The sequence below is a fragment of the Drosophila miranda genome, chromosome 2 (genome assembly GCF_003369915.1).
Source record: "Drosophila miranda strain MSH22 chromosome 2, D.miranda_PacBio2.1, whole genome shotgun sequence".
Taxonomy (NCBI): Eukaryota; Metazoa; Arthropoda; class Insecta; order Diptera; family Drosophilidae; genus Drosophila; species Drosophila miranda.
The window spans coordinates 21,937,944-21,956,252 of NC_046675.1; the positions used below are offsets into that span (position 1 = coordinate 21,937,944).

The window sequence follows — 18,309 nt, forward strand, 5'->3', positions numbered from 1 at the left end:
CAGCGAAGCAGAAACTTGGCAAACAAAACCGGATGCGTGGCGGCAGTGGCGGGGGGCAGTAGGGAGTGGGGAGTGTGGAGTGTAGAGTGTGGAGTGTGGGGGGGAGGATCTGTGGGAGAAGACGTCTTCAAGTTTAAGTTGCCCGGAAATTGTCTGTTGTAGCGATATCCTGCAGCGTTTTTATATTCGCGTTATGAACTTGTGTCTGCCTCTGTGTCTCCTGCCACTCGCTCTATTTCTCTCTCTGGTGTCTCTGTGTAAGTGTGGATGGATTAATGGTACGAACGTCTGCCGCACGCGCTGACCCCAAAGCCAAATCCCAGTCCCCCCCCCCCCATTATTTTTCTCTTTCTCTATTTTCCGCCACTGTGTCTGCACCTCACCTTTGGCTTCGTCATTCTCTGCTCATCATAATTTTGCTCCATTTTGTCTGTCTGTTTGTTTGTTACTTTCTTTTCCTTTTTTCCCGCATCGCATCGCCGTGTGCGTGTCTTGCCAAAGTTTTAATTAATTTTCATATTTTGCGCAGTGTCCGGCGGAAGGGTCGGGTCGGGAAGTGCTCGGAAATTTCCCTTTTTGCGGACTGGGTCCTTGGTTCCTTGAAGTTTTATTTGCCGTCGTCCAAAATATAGTTTTTATTTATTTAGCATTTCACTTTATAGATGAACTCCTAGGACCCTAGGAAATTGTCATGACTTCTATTGGATTATTCATTTTTATTTAAACTCTTTTTGTGGCACGTGCTTCAACGCATACAACCCGAAAATCGTGGCCAGAAATGGTGAAAATCTGCCAGAGCAAAACGGATGTTCATTTGGCATTTTGGCTACCCGCACATTCACACTCGCATTCACATTGGCACTCACACTACCATTCACATTCACACCGGATGCCACAGGACAAGAAAATGCTCACGAAATTGTTTATCGAAGCGCATGCGGCAGAGAGGTGCACATTAAATGGCAAAATTCTTAAACGCGACGCACTGACTCTCAAATCTCGTTGCGTTCTGTCCATCGTCGTGGATGTCGTCGTCGTCGAGGTGCACTTTATGATGTCTATTCCTTGCCGCACAGCTTTGCCCCTCTGCGCTGCCGCCACAGCTGGCATTCAAGTCGCGCTTGGTCGAACGTGGGGGAGGACAGCTTTATCTGCGGCTAAAGTGGCTGATATTTTTGGGTGGAAACACAGCACAGCAGCTGCCACACACACACATACACTTGTAGAAGCAACCGCACACACAGGCACAGTGGGTCAATGAAGGCGCGAGAGCTGAATGGAAATTAATATGATAATAAATAATAAAATATGATTAGATTTGTTTACTTATTTCTATCCACATTTTTCATATTCTTCAGTTTCTTCTCTCCTTCAATTTCCATTTATTATATGGAGTATCAATCTTTCATATATCAACGCATATTTTCTACCAATTTTTGTGTAATTTTGATCACTGTCCATGGGGTACAATCTGCAGCAGTTGCATGCTGTCTGGGTTTAGTTTGTTGGCTCTCCGTCTCCACTCTCTTTTCCATCCCTTCCTCATGTCGTGTGTTAAAGACAGGGGATGCCTTCTCTGGCTACTCCGTTGATCGCAGCGCTTTTGTCGTCATCAGGCGGCCGACGGGCGACGGCATCGCCATCGTTCCTGGTCATTGTCCTTCGTCCTGCGTCCTTATCGCAGAGACGCTTGCAAGCCGCTGCTGACTCTAAATAATCCTTTCCATGCGACACGGAAAAAAAAATAAAGGAACACACACAGTGGCAGTAGAAAGTGGTAGCCGCCGCAGAGGCAACGAGCTCAACGGGGCATGGGTGGAGGGAGAGGAGGAGAGGAGGAGCTGTAAAATCCAAGTTAGTGCGCATAAATCAAGCCTTTAAAACGTGCCTCGCAACCGAAATGTCCGCCAAGGATGCATACGCTCAGCTCCGTGTACATCCTCTGCGCTCTCTCTGCATCGTCTCTCGCCCCGGCGATGCTCCACTGCTCTGATGCTCTGGTGCTCTTCTGCTCCACTCTGCCACACAGCCACAACGTCGTCGTCGTCGTCCTCGTCGTCGTCGTAGCCGCCATCGACGTTGGCCCAGAAGTTGTGGCGGTTCAGTTTTCCGTATGCAATTTTATGCAACTGTGGCACATCCGCCATGCCGCGTGCCCCATGCTGCTTGCCCCGCCACCCTGCTTGCTGCGGTCGCATGTCTGAAATTGTTTACAACTGCATAAAATTTATAATCTTCAAGAATTTATATATTTATTTATTCTTCACTATTCATCACAATGCGACCGAAGAAAAGGCGCTCAGAAATCAGAGCAGCCATTGTCGAATAGATCGAAAAAGTAGACACATATGCCAGGATTCCCCACCCCACAAATAATCAGTGAACTCATGTCTGTTAATTGGATACATACAGACAAAAATTGATGCCCTGATTTGTTCGTAATTATTATTTAAGCATTTATAATCTTTCTGTCATGGTCTGCTGCCCTCTCAGGGCTTAAATTTTAATTGAATTTCAATTGATGGCAGAAGCAACAATGCAATATCTTAGAAAATGTATCTGTTAAATACACGAAATCCATTCTTGGGTGTAAATCCAATAATAATTGCATTTCTGTTATAAGCATTTAAGTCAATTTCTTAATAATAATTAAGTGAAAAAATGAATGGGCCTGAATTGTGGTATCAAAATCAAATTAAATAGGAAAGCCACTCACTCGAAGGACACTCCACAGCCACTTGAATTGTCCAAACACAGACAGAAACAAGCGGGGCAAACTTCAAAGCCCTTCAGCTGTCGATGTGCAAGGAAATTGCACTCTGAGAGAAACCAGAAAAATCCCTTGAAATCTTTTGTCAAAGCTTTCCCAAAGTCTTTGCTTTGCTTTGCAATGGAGTAAGTGAAAAAATAGCAGAGAACGGATAGCGGAGATTTTTCACCCCGCTTAGAGCATTTCCATGATGAAAACGAAAGTGAAAACAAATGAAAGTCGTGCAGGGGAATATATTAAAACGAGAGAGAACTCCTTTGACCCGAAGGAGCACAGCTATAAGCAGTCGCTGCATTATATATATTCAGTATATAGGGATTCTCTGCAGGACAAAACTCTACGGTTTTACAGCGTTTACAAGTTGATCAGCGCTCAGTGATGGATTTCCTACATCATGTTTTGAGCGCTTATGCATACTTATGTAAGTGGGCGTAATTGCCGAATTTGCGACCGATAACACACTGGCATTGATAAATACAAATTTGAATTTGAATTGGCTTTTTAATGTGATCGGTCAGAGTCTAGTATTTGCGTGGTATTTTTAGTAATACCACGTGTCATGGGGAATTATGGGAATGGCAGATAGGTTGGGAAGAAGAGTAAGTAGGTAATAAAACTAATTAGAAACTACGAAAAATATACAATTAACTACAGAAAAACTACATTAATTTACAAAAACTTATTCCTAATATCACAGGCAAGTAACTAAAAACTATGGACAAACTATCTACGGACATGCAAAAACTACAGAAACAACAGGATTGACATCTACAACAAATACATTGATGCAGACAAGGTAAAATAAACGATAATTGACATACATTTACAACATATAAACATATTAATTATATTTATTTTATTTCTAACAGGAGGACAAACAACAACGGAGCACCGGCGGGCATAACAAACGCAATGCGAACATTACGCTGTATACCGGCCGGCTCTGTTGTCCCCCTGTGTGTTGTTTATTGGCTGGATGTGAGTGTTGGCGTGCATCGTGGGCAATGATGGTGTTGATGGCGAGCGGCTCTGGTCCGACCGCCCACGTTGCATCTGTCTGATGGAGATGGCGCATCCAATCGAGTGGCACTGGTCCGGCCACCCGAGATGCGATCGTGGAATGGAGTGGCATTGGCATCGTGTGAATGATGCCAACGAATCATGATATTGGCCGCATCCAAGTGGCGAACTGGTCCGGCCACCAGGATACGTTGTCGTTTTTGTTGTTGATTGGCCGCATCCGAGTGGCTGCTGGTCCGGCCACCTAGGATACGTTGTCAGTAGAATTGGCCTGGCCTAGGTCCCACTGCCTTCACACGAAAACGCTTCTTTTTGGTGCAATTGCAATGTGTACAATGTTCACAACTTTTATTTAAATGAATGCAAAAAATCAAGGATTGAAAAGAATTTAGAATTTGATTTAACCAAAAATTGTCAGTTGATAGTTAATACACACGTCATTTATACTGTATTGTACATACTCGAGTGTCAAAATAGACAGCCATGTATCTACGTATATAATTTCATAGCTCATTCGTGTGATTTATTTAATGGTTATCCGAATGTCAAGTATTGGAATCCGTTATACGAATAGAAAATTAAAAATTTTGTCATGCAAACTTTCAGTGTTCTTTTGGGATTATAAATGTATAGTATTCAAATGTATTATCTCAAGCATGCGTCAAGGTTTATGCGGACTCTCGGATTCCCTTACATGCCCAAAATTTCGTCAAAATCTTCCTTCAGCAAGCCCGAGAAGTCATCGGCTGCGATGGTACCAGCGGTCTCCATATACTCTTCTGAACCTTGGGTTCGACGCATTTCCTGCTCTTGCGGATCGGCTACCACAACAGCCATGCTTTTTTGGGCGTTGGCCAACGGAAGGCTCCGTTTCAGGGAAAGGCCGGGCCCACCTGAAAGGGGGGAACCGGTGGCCGGCTTGGGCTGCACGAGGCCTTTGAGAGCCAAGCCGGGCGGCGGGGGCTGCTCCTGGCTGGCGGATACGCTACCTGTCGACTTCCTCATCTTACTGTCGTGTGGGGCAGCGGCAGCTGCTGCTTGGCCAGCTATAGATCCGGGGACAGGTGCGACGGTCCTGGAGTTGCGGGGCCGCTGGTAGTCCGGGACCATGCCGGGGTCGGGGCTCAGGCGACGCTTGACGTCATCCATGAGATTCGTCATGTTTGTGTTGCCGGGTTTCGGGCCTAAAGTCAACATGGGCTCGCAGACGGACTTTGTGCTTACCTTGAGCGGTCCGGACTTAGTGAGCAACACCTGTGCTGGGGTCGAGCCGAATGGGGTGTTCATCGGGGAGGCGACCCCTGTGCGTGTGGCGGGTATGACTACGGCTGAGCCTTTCCTGGATCTACCCATAGGAGCCGGGGAAACACGACTGACGCTGGCCCCCGAACAGTTGCTGGCGCTCTTCTTGCCCAGCTCCTCCGTGGGGCTATTAACACCGAGACTGACAATCGTGACCGCGCCGCTCGGCTTGGCGTTGCGCCCGATCTCCTTCTCCTTCGGAGACGCGACCAGGTTTACTCCTTTGCACTGTGTGGTGGCGCGCTGAATGGGGTAGCACGGTTGTGCAACTGGCACAGGAGCTGGGGTTTTGGCTCGAGCCACTGGGCGCAGAGTGTCCGTGACGACAGGCAGAGGAGTGGGCTTTGAGATTGCGTCCGAGCGCTTGGCGGAACAAACCAGACTCACTAGCTCTCGCACCAGGAGCATCTCACCACCCGAGACGTGCTCAAAGCCAGAAGGTGTATTAATGTTGAAGTGCTGCAGCTCCTCAGCCTTTGGGAAGTCAGTGGCGTCATCAAAGGTTTCCATTATGGAATGGAATACCTTTTTCATGAAGTTTAACTTCTGGCGGGGATTCATTTCCGCCATCTGTGGGCGTACAATCTCTAAAAAGTGCTGATCAGTGAATATGTCCAGGCAATCTGTCTGCATTTCTGTCTCGCCTCTGGAGTTTACGGTCACGACAGAGCTAGTTGTGGTGGTTCCCACTTCAGCTCCGACCGTGCTCGCCAATGGACTGGCAGTCACCTGGCTGCTGCTTGAGACTGTAGGCGTGGAGGGCACAACCAGGTTGGACGCCGTCATAGAGCTGGATGTAGAGGCAGGAGTTGCCTTGGCGAATGGTTTTAAGATTGAAACTAAGCCTTGACTGCTTGGCTTTGGACTTGAGACTGGGATCTTGCCAGTTCTGCCCACGACGCTACCGCGACCCGAAATGGTAATGCCTGGCTTGGACTGTGACGTAGCCGTAGTCGGAGCTACTCCTTTGGCACGAACGGTGCGATATGGACAACGGCCGATGAGGCTGCCGCTGCCAGAGCCGCTCAACTCGTCGGTGCTGCATTCCATTGCCTCGAGGGGGTCCCTCGAATCAGAGGCGTACAAGTTCTTCTTGCGAATGGTCAAACGATTGACCTCGCCGGTCATCAGCTTTCCGGTCGCGCCAACAGTGGCTTGTGGTGGGGCTTCCTCGTTCACCGAACTGGGTTCCGACTCCTCCGAACTGGACTCCGACTCCTCCTCGTCCTCCGAACTGGACTCCGACTCCTCCTCGTCCTCCGAACTGGACTCCGACTCCTCCTCCTTCTCCGAACTGGGCTCCGACTCCTCTTCGTCCCAGCTGAAGTCCTTTGGTTCCTCGCTCCGTTTGCCATTCTCATTCTCCTCGGATTTCTTTTTTATTTTGGAAATGTTCGATGGCTTGTTCTCAGTTTTCTCCGATGGCTTCTTTTCATTAGCTGCCATTAGCTGCGGCTCGACGTCCCCTATTAAAGGCTTCATAGTCTTAAGAATCGTGCTCTCGCCGGTGATACTCGGATCTTTCTCTTATCGGGAGGGTAAGCGCTTTGTTCCGTTAGGCGTCGACGTTCATCCAGCGAGCGTACTCGTTGCGCAATACACTTCTCCACTGCAACATGTTAGGGCGAGGAAGAGATAGACATAGGTGTATATAATATTTTGTATATTCGTATATTTGGAAAGAGGTGTGGCTGTGGCAGGTGGCAGCATTTCCCTGATTGGTGCAGTAAAGGTTGGCAATCCCAGTGCCAAACACCCCCCTAATAATCGCAATTCGCGATCTTCTATAGTAAACCATTAATCAACCTCAAATGCGCATAGCAACCTCTGATAGCCTTAAAATAGGGGTAGCCTGATCGTCAGCAAAACTGAACGCTATAGTCAAGTCGAAGAAGGTACTTTCAAAGCTCCTACAGCCTTTTGGCGGTTTTCGTTACATATAATGAATATTACAGAAAAATGCACACCAATATTCAGTTACACCCCATTCTACAAACTTCAAGATCAAAGGGTTAATACAAGCCAACAGACAGACGGTCATGGATACATCAGCATGCACTAGGAAACGCTATCACCGCTACAAAAGTTAATCGAATATTGGCGGTTAAAGACTCGGCATTCATACAGACATAGACGTACATAAGTCCGTCTACTCGGCGGTCCACATTAGGTTATTCCTATTTGCCGAATTCAATTAAAATTAAACCATTAAAAAACGAGCGTGAACGTTGTGCGTTGGAAAAGTTCACTGTAAAAAAAAACGTGGATTCTAATTGGACAAATATATGTTTTGTTAAAAATAGCAAGTGGCAACATTGGTTTAATAGGCAGCATTATCCAACGTTTCCAATTTATGTAAAAGTTAGAAAGTATTTGAGTGTTAGATAAATATTGATCGGCAATATTCCAATATTATATGAAAAGAACCGAACCTAAAACATTTGGAAGCGAAGCACACACAGACACACACCCCTGCAGACGCTGGTGGCGCTAATGGCGGCAGCCTGTGGCAGCGGAATGACGAAACTCTGCTGCAGAGGAGACGAAAGGTTAGAGCAGGCGGAACTGTGCCTAATCCGTACAGCGCAGACGCACCCATCTCTCCAGGATTCACAATTTGGAATTAGATCGTACTAATTGAACGAAAAAAAAAAGCACACACACGCTACATACATATGTATTCTAAGAAACCCTGTACTCTGCCCTTTTAGCACAAATAAAATACCATATATGTATAAATGATTTCAACTTAATTAAAAAAACTCACGTGACAAGATTAAGCAAGTGCATTAACTAATAAACACAACGAGTGGCAAAAAGAAAGAACATGCGATAGGCTTTGGTGATAGCCACTCATCGATAGCCAGATTACCAGTCACAACAGAGTTGCATTTACAAGACAATTGTGTTCAGAAAGCTGTTGCACCCTTAGAGACATGACATTAGGCCAACAATATACATTTTAACGAGGTGAGCAGCACAATTTGACGATTTTCCATTTATATTTTCATATATTACTAGATTTTAGAGACCACTTGGAATGCCTTTTCACGTGTCTGAAATTGTTTACTTTTAGGTTAATTATTCCACTTATAGCTGCTAAGTTTTCTGCGAAGAGAGAAATATCATGATTGATAATATGATGTTTTCCAGCACACACAGTCAGCCAGCCACCAAAATTGGTTCTTAAAATTGCAACAGTCAATAATCTCTGCAGCAGCGTTGCTCCCAGCTTACTGGACGTATATATATCTCTCGCTCTCACTGCATGATTTACCGATAAGGCCGTCTCTGTTTTATAGCTAGTCTATTAGCCAAGTCTAATGTCATACAGCCAGAGCAGCGCCAAGAGGTGCGAAGACTGCAACGGGCACCACAATTTGGTGGCGCCGATTTAGATTTGAAACTATACAACTAACTTAAACTACAATTAAAAATTAGTCAACACAAACAATTTTAGGTCAGTTTTCCCAGTGTAGCCGTATATTGTAAAAATATCAATTAATACGAAAAAATACTAAAACTGAATAAAGCGTTTGGCTATTTTGTGGCGCGCATTGCTAGCAGAGCATAAAATTACAGAGAAACTGAATACTGATGATATTATAAAAGAGCTTGCCATAATGAACCCAAGAAAAGTAATATATTGAATGCGAGCGCTGTGAAACACTGATCCGACTCTTCTGTTTCCGCACAATTCTCGCTGGCCAACCTCTTCCCGTAGCTTCCGTGATCCCGATCATATAGAGGCGCCTGCTTCTCCACCGAACGCAACAGCTTCACATTCGACTCGAGACAAAGCATCGCACTCAAAGTCAAACACTTTAAATCCAGCACAGAACGGAGAATCTCCCTCCGCCTAGAGCATTTCCATGATGGAAACGAAAGTGAAAACAAATGAAAGTCGTGCAGGGGAATATATTAAAACGAGAGAGAACTCCTTTGACACGAAGGAGCTCAGCTAAAAGCAGTCGCTGCATTATATATATTCAGTCTATAGGTATTCTCTGCAGAACAAAACTCTACGGTTTTACAGCGTTTACAAGTTGATCAGCGCTCAGTGATGGATTTCCTACATCATGTTTTGAGCGCTTATGCATACCTTACTAGGTCCCACTGCCTTCACACGAAAACGCTTCTTTTTGGTGCAATTGCAATGTTTACAATGTTCACAACTTTTATTTAAATGAATGCAAAAAATCAAGGATTGAAAAGAAATTAGAATTTGATTTAACCAAAAATTGTCAGTTGATAGTTAATACACACGTCATTTATACTGTATTGTACATACTCGAGTGTCCAAATAGACAGCCATGTATCTATGTATATAATTTCATAGCTCATTCGTGTGATTTATTTAATGGTTATCCGAATGTCAAGTATTGGAATCCGTTATACGAATAGAAAATTAAAAATTTTGTCATGCAAACTTTCAGTGTTCTTTTGGGATTATAAATGTATAGTATTCAAATGTATTATCTCAAGCATGCGTCAAGGTTTATGCGGACTCTCGGATTCCCTTACATGCCCAAAATGTCGTCAACATCTTCCTTCAGCAAGCCCGAGAAGTCATCGGCTGCGATGGTACCAGCGCTCTCCATATACTCTTCTGAACCTTGGGTTCGACGCATTTCCTGCTCTTGCGGATCGGCTACCACATCAGCCATGCTTTTTTGGGCGTTGGCCAACGGAAGGCTCCGTTTCAGGGAAAGGCCGGGCCCACCTGACAGGGGGAGCCGGTGGCCGGCTTGGGCTGCACGAGGCCTTTGAGAGCCAAGCCGGGCGGCGGGGGCTGCTCCTGGCTGGCGGATACGCTACCTGTCGACTTCCTCATCTTACTGTCGTGTGGGGCAGCGGTAGCTGCTGCTTGGCCAGCTATAGATCCGGGGACAGGTGCGACGGTCATGGAGTTGCGGGGCCGCTGGTAGTCCGGGACCATGCCCGGGTCGGGGCTCAGGCGACGCTTGACGTCATCCATGAGATTCGTCATGTTTGTGTTGCCGGGTTTCGGGCCCAAAGTCAACATGGGCTCGCAGACGCAGAATCTACTGGGCTTTCTGCGTACCTTGAGGGGTCCGGACTTAGTGAGCAACACCTGTGCTGGGGTCGAGCCGAATGGGGTGATCATCGGGGAGGCGACCCCTGTGCGTGTGGCGGGTATGACTACGGCTGAGCCTTTCCTGGATCTACCCATAGGAGCCGGGGAAACACGACTGACGCTGGCCCCCGAACAGTTGCTGGCGCTCTTCTTGCCCAGCTCCTCCGTGGGGCTATTAACACCGAGACTGACGATCGTGACCGCGCCGCTCGGCTTGGCGTTGCGCCCGATCTCCTTCTCCTTCGGAGACGCGACCAGGTTTACTCCTTTGCACTGTGTGGTGGCGCGCTGAATGGGGTAGCACGGTTGTGCAACTGGCACAGGAGCTGGGGTTTTGGCTCGAGCCACTGGGCGCAGAGTGTCCGTGACGACAGGCAGAGGAGTGGGCTTTGAGATTGCGTCCGAGCGCTTGGCGGAACAAACCAGACTCACTAGCTCTCGCACCAGGAGCATCTCACCACCCGAGACGTGCTCAAAGCCAGAAGGTGTATTAATGTTGAAGTGCTGCAGCTCCTCAGCCTTTGGGAAGTCAGTGGCGTCATCAAAGGTTTCCATTAAGGAATGGAATACCTTTTTCTTGAAGTTTAACTTCTGGCGGGGATTCATTTCCGCCATCTGTGGGCGTACAATTTCTAAAAAGTGCTGATCAGTGAATATGTCCAGGCACTCTGTCTGCATTTCTTTCTCGCCTCTGGAGTTTACGGTCACGACAGAGCTAGTTGTGGTGGTTCCCACTTCAGCTCCGACCGTGCTCGCCAATGGACTGGCAGTCACCTGGCTGCTGCTTGAGACTGTAGGCGTGGAGGGCACAACCAGGTTGGACGCCGTCATAGAGCTGGATGTAGAGGCAGGAGTTGCCTTGGCGAATGGTTTTAAGATTGAAACTAAGCCTTGACTGCTTGGCTTTGGACTTGAGACTGGGATCTTGCCAGTTCTGCCCACGACGCTACCGCGACCCGAAATGGTAATGCCTGGCTTGGACTGTGACGTAGCCGTAGTCGGAGCTACTCCTTTGGCACGAACGGTGCGATATGGGCAACGGCCGATGAGGCTGCCGCTGCCAGAGCCGCTCAACTCGTCGGTGCTGCATTCCATTGCCTCGAGGGGGTCCCTCGAATCAGAGGCGTACAAGTTCTTCTTGCGAATGGTCAAACGATTGACCTCGCCGGTCATCAGCTTTCCGGTCGCGCCAACAGTGGCTTGTGGTGGGGCTTCCTCGTTCACCGAACTGGGCTCCGACTCCTCTTCGTCCCAGCTGAAGTCCTTTGGTTCCTTGCTCCGTTTGCCATTCTCATTCTCCTCGGATTTCTTTTTTATTTTGGAAATGTTCGATGGCTTGTTCTCAGTTTTCTCCGATGGCTTCTTTTCATTAGCTGCCATTAGCTGCGGCTTGACTTCCCCTATTAAAGGCTTCATAGTCTTAAGAATCGTGCTCTCGCCGGTGATACTCGGATCTTTCTCTTATCGGGAGGGTAAGCGCTTTGTTCCGTTAGGCGTCGACGTTCATCCAGCGAGCGTACTCGTTGCGCAATACACTTCTCCACTGCAACATGTTAGGGCGAGGAAGAGATAGACATAGGTGTATATAATATTTTGTATATTCGTATATTTGGAAAGAGGTATAAGGCACGAGACGGTCGCCATAAAGATAGTGCTGTGGCAGGTGGCAGCATTTTCCTGATTGGTGCAGTAAAGGTTGGCAATCCCAGTGCCAAACACCCCCCTAATAATCGCAATTCGCGATCTTCTATAGTAAACCATTAATCAACCTCAAATGCGCATAGCAACCTCTGATAGCCTTAAAATAGGGGTAGCCTGATCGTCAGCAAAACTGAACGCTATAGTCAAGTCGAAGAAGGTACTTTCAAAGCTCCTACAGCCTTTTGGCGGTTTTCGTTACATAGAATGAATATTACAGAAAAATGCACACCAATATTCAGTTACACCCCATTCTACAAACTTCAAGATCAAAGGGTTAATACAAGCCAACAGACAGACGGTCATGGATACATCAGCATGCACTAGGAAACGCTATCACCGCTACAAAAGTTAATCGAATATTGGCGGTTAAAGACTCGGCATTCATACAGACATAGACGTACATAAGTCCGTCTACTCGGCGGTCCACATTAGGTTATTCCTATTTGCCGAATTCAATTAAAATTAAACCATTAAAAAACGAGCGTGAACGTTGTGCGTTGGAAAAGTTCACTGTAAAAAAAAACGTGGATTCTAATTGGACAAATATATGTTTTGTTAAAAATAGCAAGTGGCAACATTGGTTTAATAGGCAGCATTATCCAACGTTTCCAATTTATGTAAAAGTTAGAAAGTATTTGAGTGTTAGATAAATATTGATCGGCAATATTCCAATATTATATGAAAAGAACCGAACCTAAAACATTTGGAAGCGAAGCACACACAGACACACACCCCTGCAGACGCTGGTGGCGCTAATGGCGGCAGCCTGTGGCAGCGGAATGACGAAACTCTGCTGCAGAGGAGACGAAAGGTTAGAGCAGGCGGAACTGTGCCTAATCCGTACAGCGCAGACGCACCCATCTCTCCAGGATTCACAATTTGGAATTAGATCGTACTAATTGAACGAAAAAAAAGCACACACACGCTACATACATATGTATTCTAAGAAACCCTGTACTCTGCCCTTTTAGCACAAATAAAATACCATATATGTATAAATGATTTCAACTTATAGATCACTCCGAGAGGTAGGATGTCTTCGAATAATTAAAAAAACTCACGTGACAAGATTAAGCAAGTGCATTAACTAATAAACACGAGTGGCAAAAAGAAAGAACATGCGATAGGCTTTGGTGATAGCCACTCATCGATAGCCAGATTACCAGTCACAACAGAGTTGCATTTACAAGACAATTGTGTTCAGAAAGCTGTTGCACCTTTAGAGACATGACATTAGGCCAACAATATACATTTTAACGAGGTGAGCAGCACAATTTGACGATTTTCCATTTATATTTTCATATATTACTAGATTTTAGAGACCACTTGGAATGCCTTTTCACGTGTCTGAAATTGTTTACTTTTAGGTTAATTATTCCACTTATAGCTGCTAAGTTTTCTGCGAAGAGAGAAATATCATGATTGATAATATGATGTTTTCCAGCACACACAGTCAGCCAGCCACCAAAATTGGTTCTTAAAATTGCAACAGTCAATAATCTCTGCAGCAGCGTTGCTCCCAGCTTACTGGACGTATATATATCTCTCGCTCTCACTGCATGATTTACCGATAAGGCCGTCTCTGTTTTATAGCTAGTCTATTAGCCAAGTCTAATGTCATACAGCCAGAGCAGCGCCAAGAGGTGCGAAGACTGCAACGGGCACCACAATTTGGTGGCGCCGATTTAGATTTGAAACTATACAACTAACTTAAACTACAATTAAAAATTAGTCAACACAAACAATTTTAGGTCAGTTTTCCCAGTGTAGCCGTATATTGTAAAAATATCAATTAATACGAAAAAATACTAAAACTGAATAAAGCGTTTGGCTATTTTGTGGCGCGCATTGCTAGCAGAGCATAAAATTACAGAGAAACTGAATACTGATGATATTATAAAAGAGCTTGCCATAATGAACCCAAGAAAAGTAATATATTGAATGCGAGCGCTGTGAAACACTGATCCGACTCTTCTGTTTCCGCACAATTCTCGCTGGCCAACCTCTTCCCGTAGCTTCCGTGATCCCGATCATATAGAGGCGCCTGCTTCTCCACCGAACGCAACAGCTTCACATTCGACTCGAGACAAAGCATCGCACTCAAAGTCAAACACTTTAAATCCAGCACAGAACGGAGAATCTCCCTCCGCCTAGAGCATTTCCATGATGGAAACGAAAGTGAAAACAAATGAAAGTCGTGCAGGGGAATATATTAAAACGAGAGAGAACTCCTTTGACACGAAGGAGCTCAGCTAAAAGCAGTCGCTGCATTATATATATTCAGTATATAGGGATTCTCTGCAGAACAAAACTCTACGGTTTTACAGCGTTTACAAGTTGATCAGCGCTCAGTGATGGATTTCCTACATCATGTTTTGAGCGCTTATGCATACCTTACTAGGTCCCACTGCCTTCACACGAAAACGCTTCTTTTTGGTGCAATTGCAATGTTTACAATGTTCACAACTTTTATTTAAATGAATGCAAAAAATCAAGGATTGAAAAGAAATTAGAATTTGATTTAACCAAAAATTGTCAGTTGATAGTTAATACACACGTCATTTATACTGTATTGTACATACTCGAGTGTCAAAATAGACAGCCATGTATCTATGTATATAATTTCATAGCTCATTCGTGTGATTTATTTAATGGTTATCCGAATGTCAAGTATTGGAATCCGTTATACGAATAGAAAATTAAAAATTTTGTCATGCAAACTTTCAGTATTCTTTTGGGATTATAAATGTATAGTATTCAAAATGTATTATCTCAAGCATGCGTCAAGGTTTATGCGGACTCTCGGATTCCCTTACATGGCCAAAATTTCGTCTAAATCTTCCTTCAGCAAGCCCGAGAAGTCATCGGCTGCGATGGTACCAGCGGTCTCCATATACTCTTCTGAACCTTGGGTTCGACGCATTTCCTGCTCTTGCGGATCGGCTACCACATCAGCCATGCTTTTTTGGGCGTTGGCCAACGGAAGGCTCCGTTTCAGGGAAAGGCCGGGCCCACCTGAAAGGGGGGAACCGGTGGCCGGCTTGGGCTGCACGAGGCCTTTGAGAGCCAAGCCGGGCGGCGGGGGCTGCTCCTGGCTGGCGGATACGCTACCTGTCGACTTCCTCATCTTCCTGTCGTGTGGGGCAGCGGCAGCTGCTGCTTGGCCAGCTATAGATCCGGGGACAGGTGCGACGGTCCTGGAGTTGCGGGGCCGCTGGTAGTCCGGGACCATGCCGGGGTCGGGGCTCAGGCGACGCTTGACGTCATCCATGAGATTCGTCATGTTTGTGTTGCCGGGTTTCGGGCCTAAAGTCAACATGGGCTCGCAGACGGACTTTGTGCTTACCTTGAGCGGTCCGGACTTAGTGAGCAACACCTGTGCTGGGGTCGAGCCGAATGGGGTGTTCATCGGGGAGGCGACCCCTGTGCGTGTGGCGGGTATGACTACGGCTGAGCCTTTCCTGGATCTACCCATAGGAGCCGGGGAAACACGACTGACGCTGGCCCCGAACAGTTGCTGGCGCTCTTCTTGCCCAGCTCCTCCGTGGGGCTATTAACACCGAGACTGACAATCGTGACCGCGCCGCTCGGCTTGGCGTTGCGCCCGATCTCCTTCTCCTTCGGAGACGCGACCAGGTTTACTCCTTTGCACTGTGTGGTGGCGCGCTGAATGGGGTAGCACGGTTGTGCAACTGGCACAGGAGCTGGGGTTTTGGCTCGAGCCACTGGGCGCAGAGTGTCCGTGACGACAGGCAGAGGAGTGGGCTTTGAGATTGCGTCCGAGCGCTTGGCGGAACAAACCAGACTCACTAGCTCTCGCACCAGGAGCATCTCACCACCCGAGACGTGCTCAAAGCCAGAAGGTGTATTAATGTTGAAGTGCTGCAGCTCCTCAGCCTTTGGGAAGTCAGTGGCGTCATCAAAGGTTTCCATTATGGAATGGAATACCTTTTTCATGAAGTTTAACTTCTGGCGGGGATTCATTTCCGCCATCTGTGGGCGTACAATCTCTAAAAAGTGCTGATCAGTGAATATGTCCAGGCAATCTGTCTGCATTTCTGTCTCGCCTCTGGAGTTTACGGTCACGACAGAGCTAGTTGTGGTGGTTCCCACTTCAGCTCCGACCGTGCTCGCCAATGGACTGGCAGTCACCTGGCTGCTGCTTGAGACTGTAGGCGTGGAGGGCACAACCAGGTTGGACGCCGTCATAGAGCTGGATGTAGAGGCAGGAGTTGCCTTGGCGAATGGTTTTAAGATTGAAACTAAGCCTTGACTGCTTGGCTTTGGACTTGAGACTGGGATCTTGCCAGTTCTGCCCACGACGCTACCGCGACCCGAAATGGTAATGCCTGGCTTGGACTGTGACGTAGCCGTAGTCGGAGCTACTCCTTTGGCACGAACGGTGCGATATGGACAACGGCCGATGAGGCTGCCGCTGCCAGAGCCGCTCAACTCGTCGGTGCTGCATTCCATTGCCTCGAGGGGGTCCCTCGAATCAGAGGCGTACAAGTTCTTCTTGCGAATGGTCAAACGATTGACCTCGCCGGTCATCAGCTTTCCGGTCGCGCCAACAGTGGCTTGTGGTGGGGCTTCCTCGTTCACCGAACTGGGTTCCGACTCCTCCGAACTGGACTCCGACTCCTCCTCGTCCTCCGAACTGGACTCCGACTCCTCCTCGTCCTCCGAACTGGACTCCGACTCCTCCTCCTTCTCCGAACTGGGCTCCGACTCCTCTTCGTCCCAGCTGAAGTCCTTTGGTTCCTCGCTCCGTTTGCCATTCTCATTCTCCTCGGATTTCTTTTTTATTTTGGAAATGTTCGATGGCTTGTTCTCAGTTTTCTCCGATGGCTTCTTTTCATTAGCTGCCATTAGCTGCGGCTCGACGTCCCCTATTAAAGGCTTCATAGTCTTAAGAATCGTGCTCTCGCCGGTGATACTCGGATCTTTCTCTTATCGGGAGGGTAAGCGCTTTGTTCCGTTAGGCGTCGACGTTCATCCAGCGAGCGTACTCGTTGCGCAATACACTTCTCCACTGCAACATGTTAGGGCGAGGAAGAGATAGACATAGGTGTATATAATATTTTGTATATTCGTATATTTGGAAAGAGGTGTGGCTGTGGCAGGTGGCAGCATTTCCCTGATTGGTGCAGTAAAGGTTGGCAATCCCAGTGCCAAACACCCCCCTAATAATCGCAATTCGCGATCTTCTATAGTAAACCATTAATCAACCTCAAATGCGCATAGCAACCTCTGATAGCCTTAAAATAGGGGTAGCCTGATCGTCAGCAAAACTGAACGCTATAGTCAAGTCGAAGAAGGTACTTTCAAAGCTCCTACAGCCTTTTGGCGGTTTTCGTTACATATAATGAATATTACAGAAAAATGCACACCAATATTCAGTTACACCCCATTCTACAAACTTCAAGATCAAAGGGTTAATACAAGCCAACAGACAGACGGTCATGGATACATCAGCATGCACTAGGAAACGCTATCACCGCTACAAAAGTTAATCGAATATTGGCGGTTAAAGACTCGGCATTCATACAGACATAGACGTACATAAGTCCGTCTACTCGGCGGTCCACATTAGGTTATTCCTATTTGCCGAATTCAATTAAAATTAAACCATTAAAAAACGAGCGTGAACGTTGTGCGTTGGAAAAGTTCACTGTAAAAAAAAACGTGGATTCTAATTGGACAAATATATGTTTTGTTAAAAATAGCAAGTGGCAACATTGGTTTAATAGGCAGCATTATCCAACGTTTCCAATTTATGTAAAAGTTAGAAAGTATTTGAGTGTTAGATAAATATTGATCGGCAATATTCCAATATTATATGAAAAGAACCGAACCTAAAACATTTGGAAGCGAAGCACACACAGACACACACCCCTGCAGACGCTGGTGGCGCTAATGGCGGCAGCCTGTGGCAGCGGAATGACGAAACTCTGCTGCAGAGGAGACGAAAGGTTAGAGCAGGCGGAACTGTGCCTAATCCGTACAGCGCAGACGCACCCATCTCTCCAGGATTCACAATTTGGAATTAGATCGTACTAATTGAACGAAAAAAAAAAGCACACACACGCTACATACATATGTATTCTAAGAAACCCTGTACTCTGCCCTTTTAGCACAAATAAAATACCATATATGTATAAATGATTTCAACTTAATTAAAAAAACTCACGTGACAAGATTAAGCAAGTGCATTAACTAATAAACACAACGAGTGGCAAAAAGAAAGAACATGCGATAGGCTTTGGTGATAGCCACTCATCGATAGCCAGATTACCAGTCACAACAGAGTTGCATTTACAAGACAATTGTGTTCAGAAAGCTGTTGCACCCTTAGAGACATGACATTAGGCCAACAATATACATTTTAACGAGGTGAGCAGCACAATTTGACGATTTT

At 46.5% G+C, this 18,309-nt stretch overlaps 1 protein-coding gene across 10 annotated transcripts; it reads right to left on the reverse strand.

Annotated features, from left to right (window-relative positions):
• Positions 1-4,114: 4,114 nt before the first annotated feature.
• LOC117185913 (flocculation protein FLO11-like) lies at positions 4,115-18,188 on the reverse strand. 10 transcript variants are annotated; one of them, XM_033389055.1, is made up of 4 exons: positions 18,082-18,188; positions 16,485-16,923; positions 10,106-11,405; positions 4,115-4,974 (listed from the first exon to the last, which is right to left on the reverse strand). In XM_033389055.1, exons 2-4 carry the CDS (start codon positions 16,794-16,796, stop codon positions 4,481-4,483), a joined length of 2,106 nt encoding a protein of 701 aa, XP_033244946.1. In that variant the 5' UTR covers positions 16,797-16,923; positions 18,082-18,188; the 3' UTR covers positions 4,115-4,480. The 10 variants fall into 10 exon arrangements, with proteins under 10 accessions (XP_033244946.1, XP_033244947.1, XP_033244951.1 ...); XM_033389056.1 differs by lacking the exon at positions 18,082-18,188 and adding an exon at positions 17,747-17,965; XM_033389060.1 differs by lacking the exons at positions 16,485-16,923; positions 18,082-18,188 and adding exons at positions 12,953-13,290; positions 13,460-13,552 and having other exon boundaries at positions 10,106-11,733.
• Between the last annotated feature and the right edge of the window lie 121 nt (positions 18,189-18,309).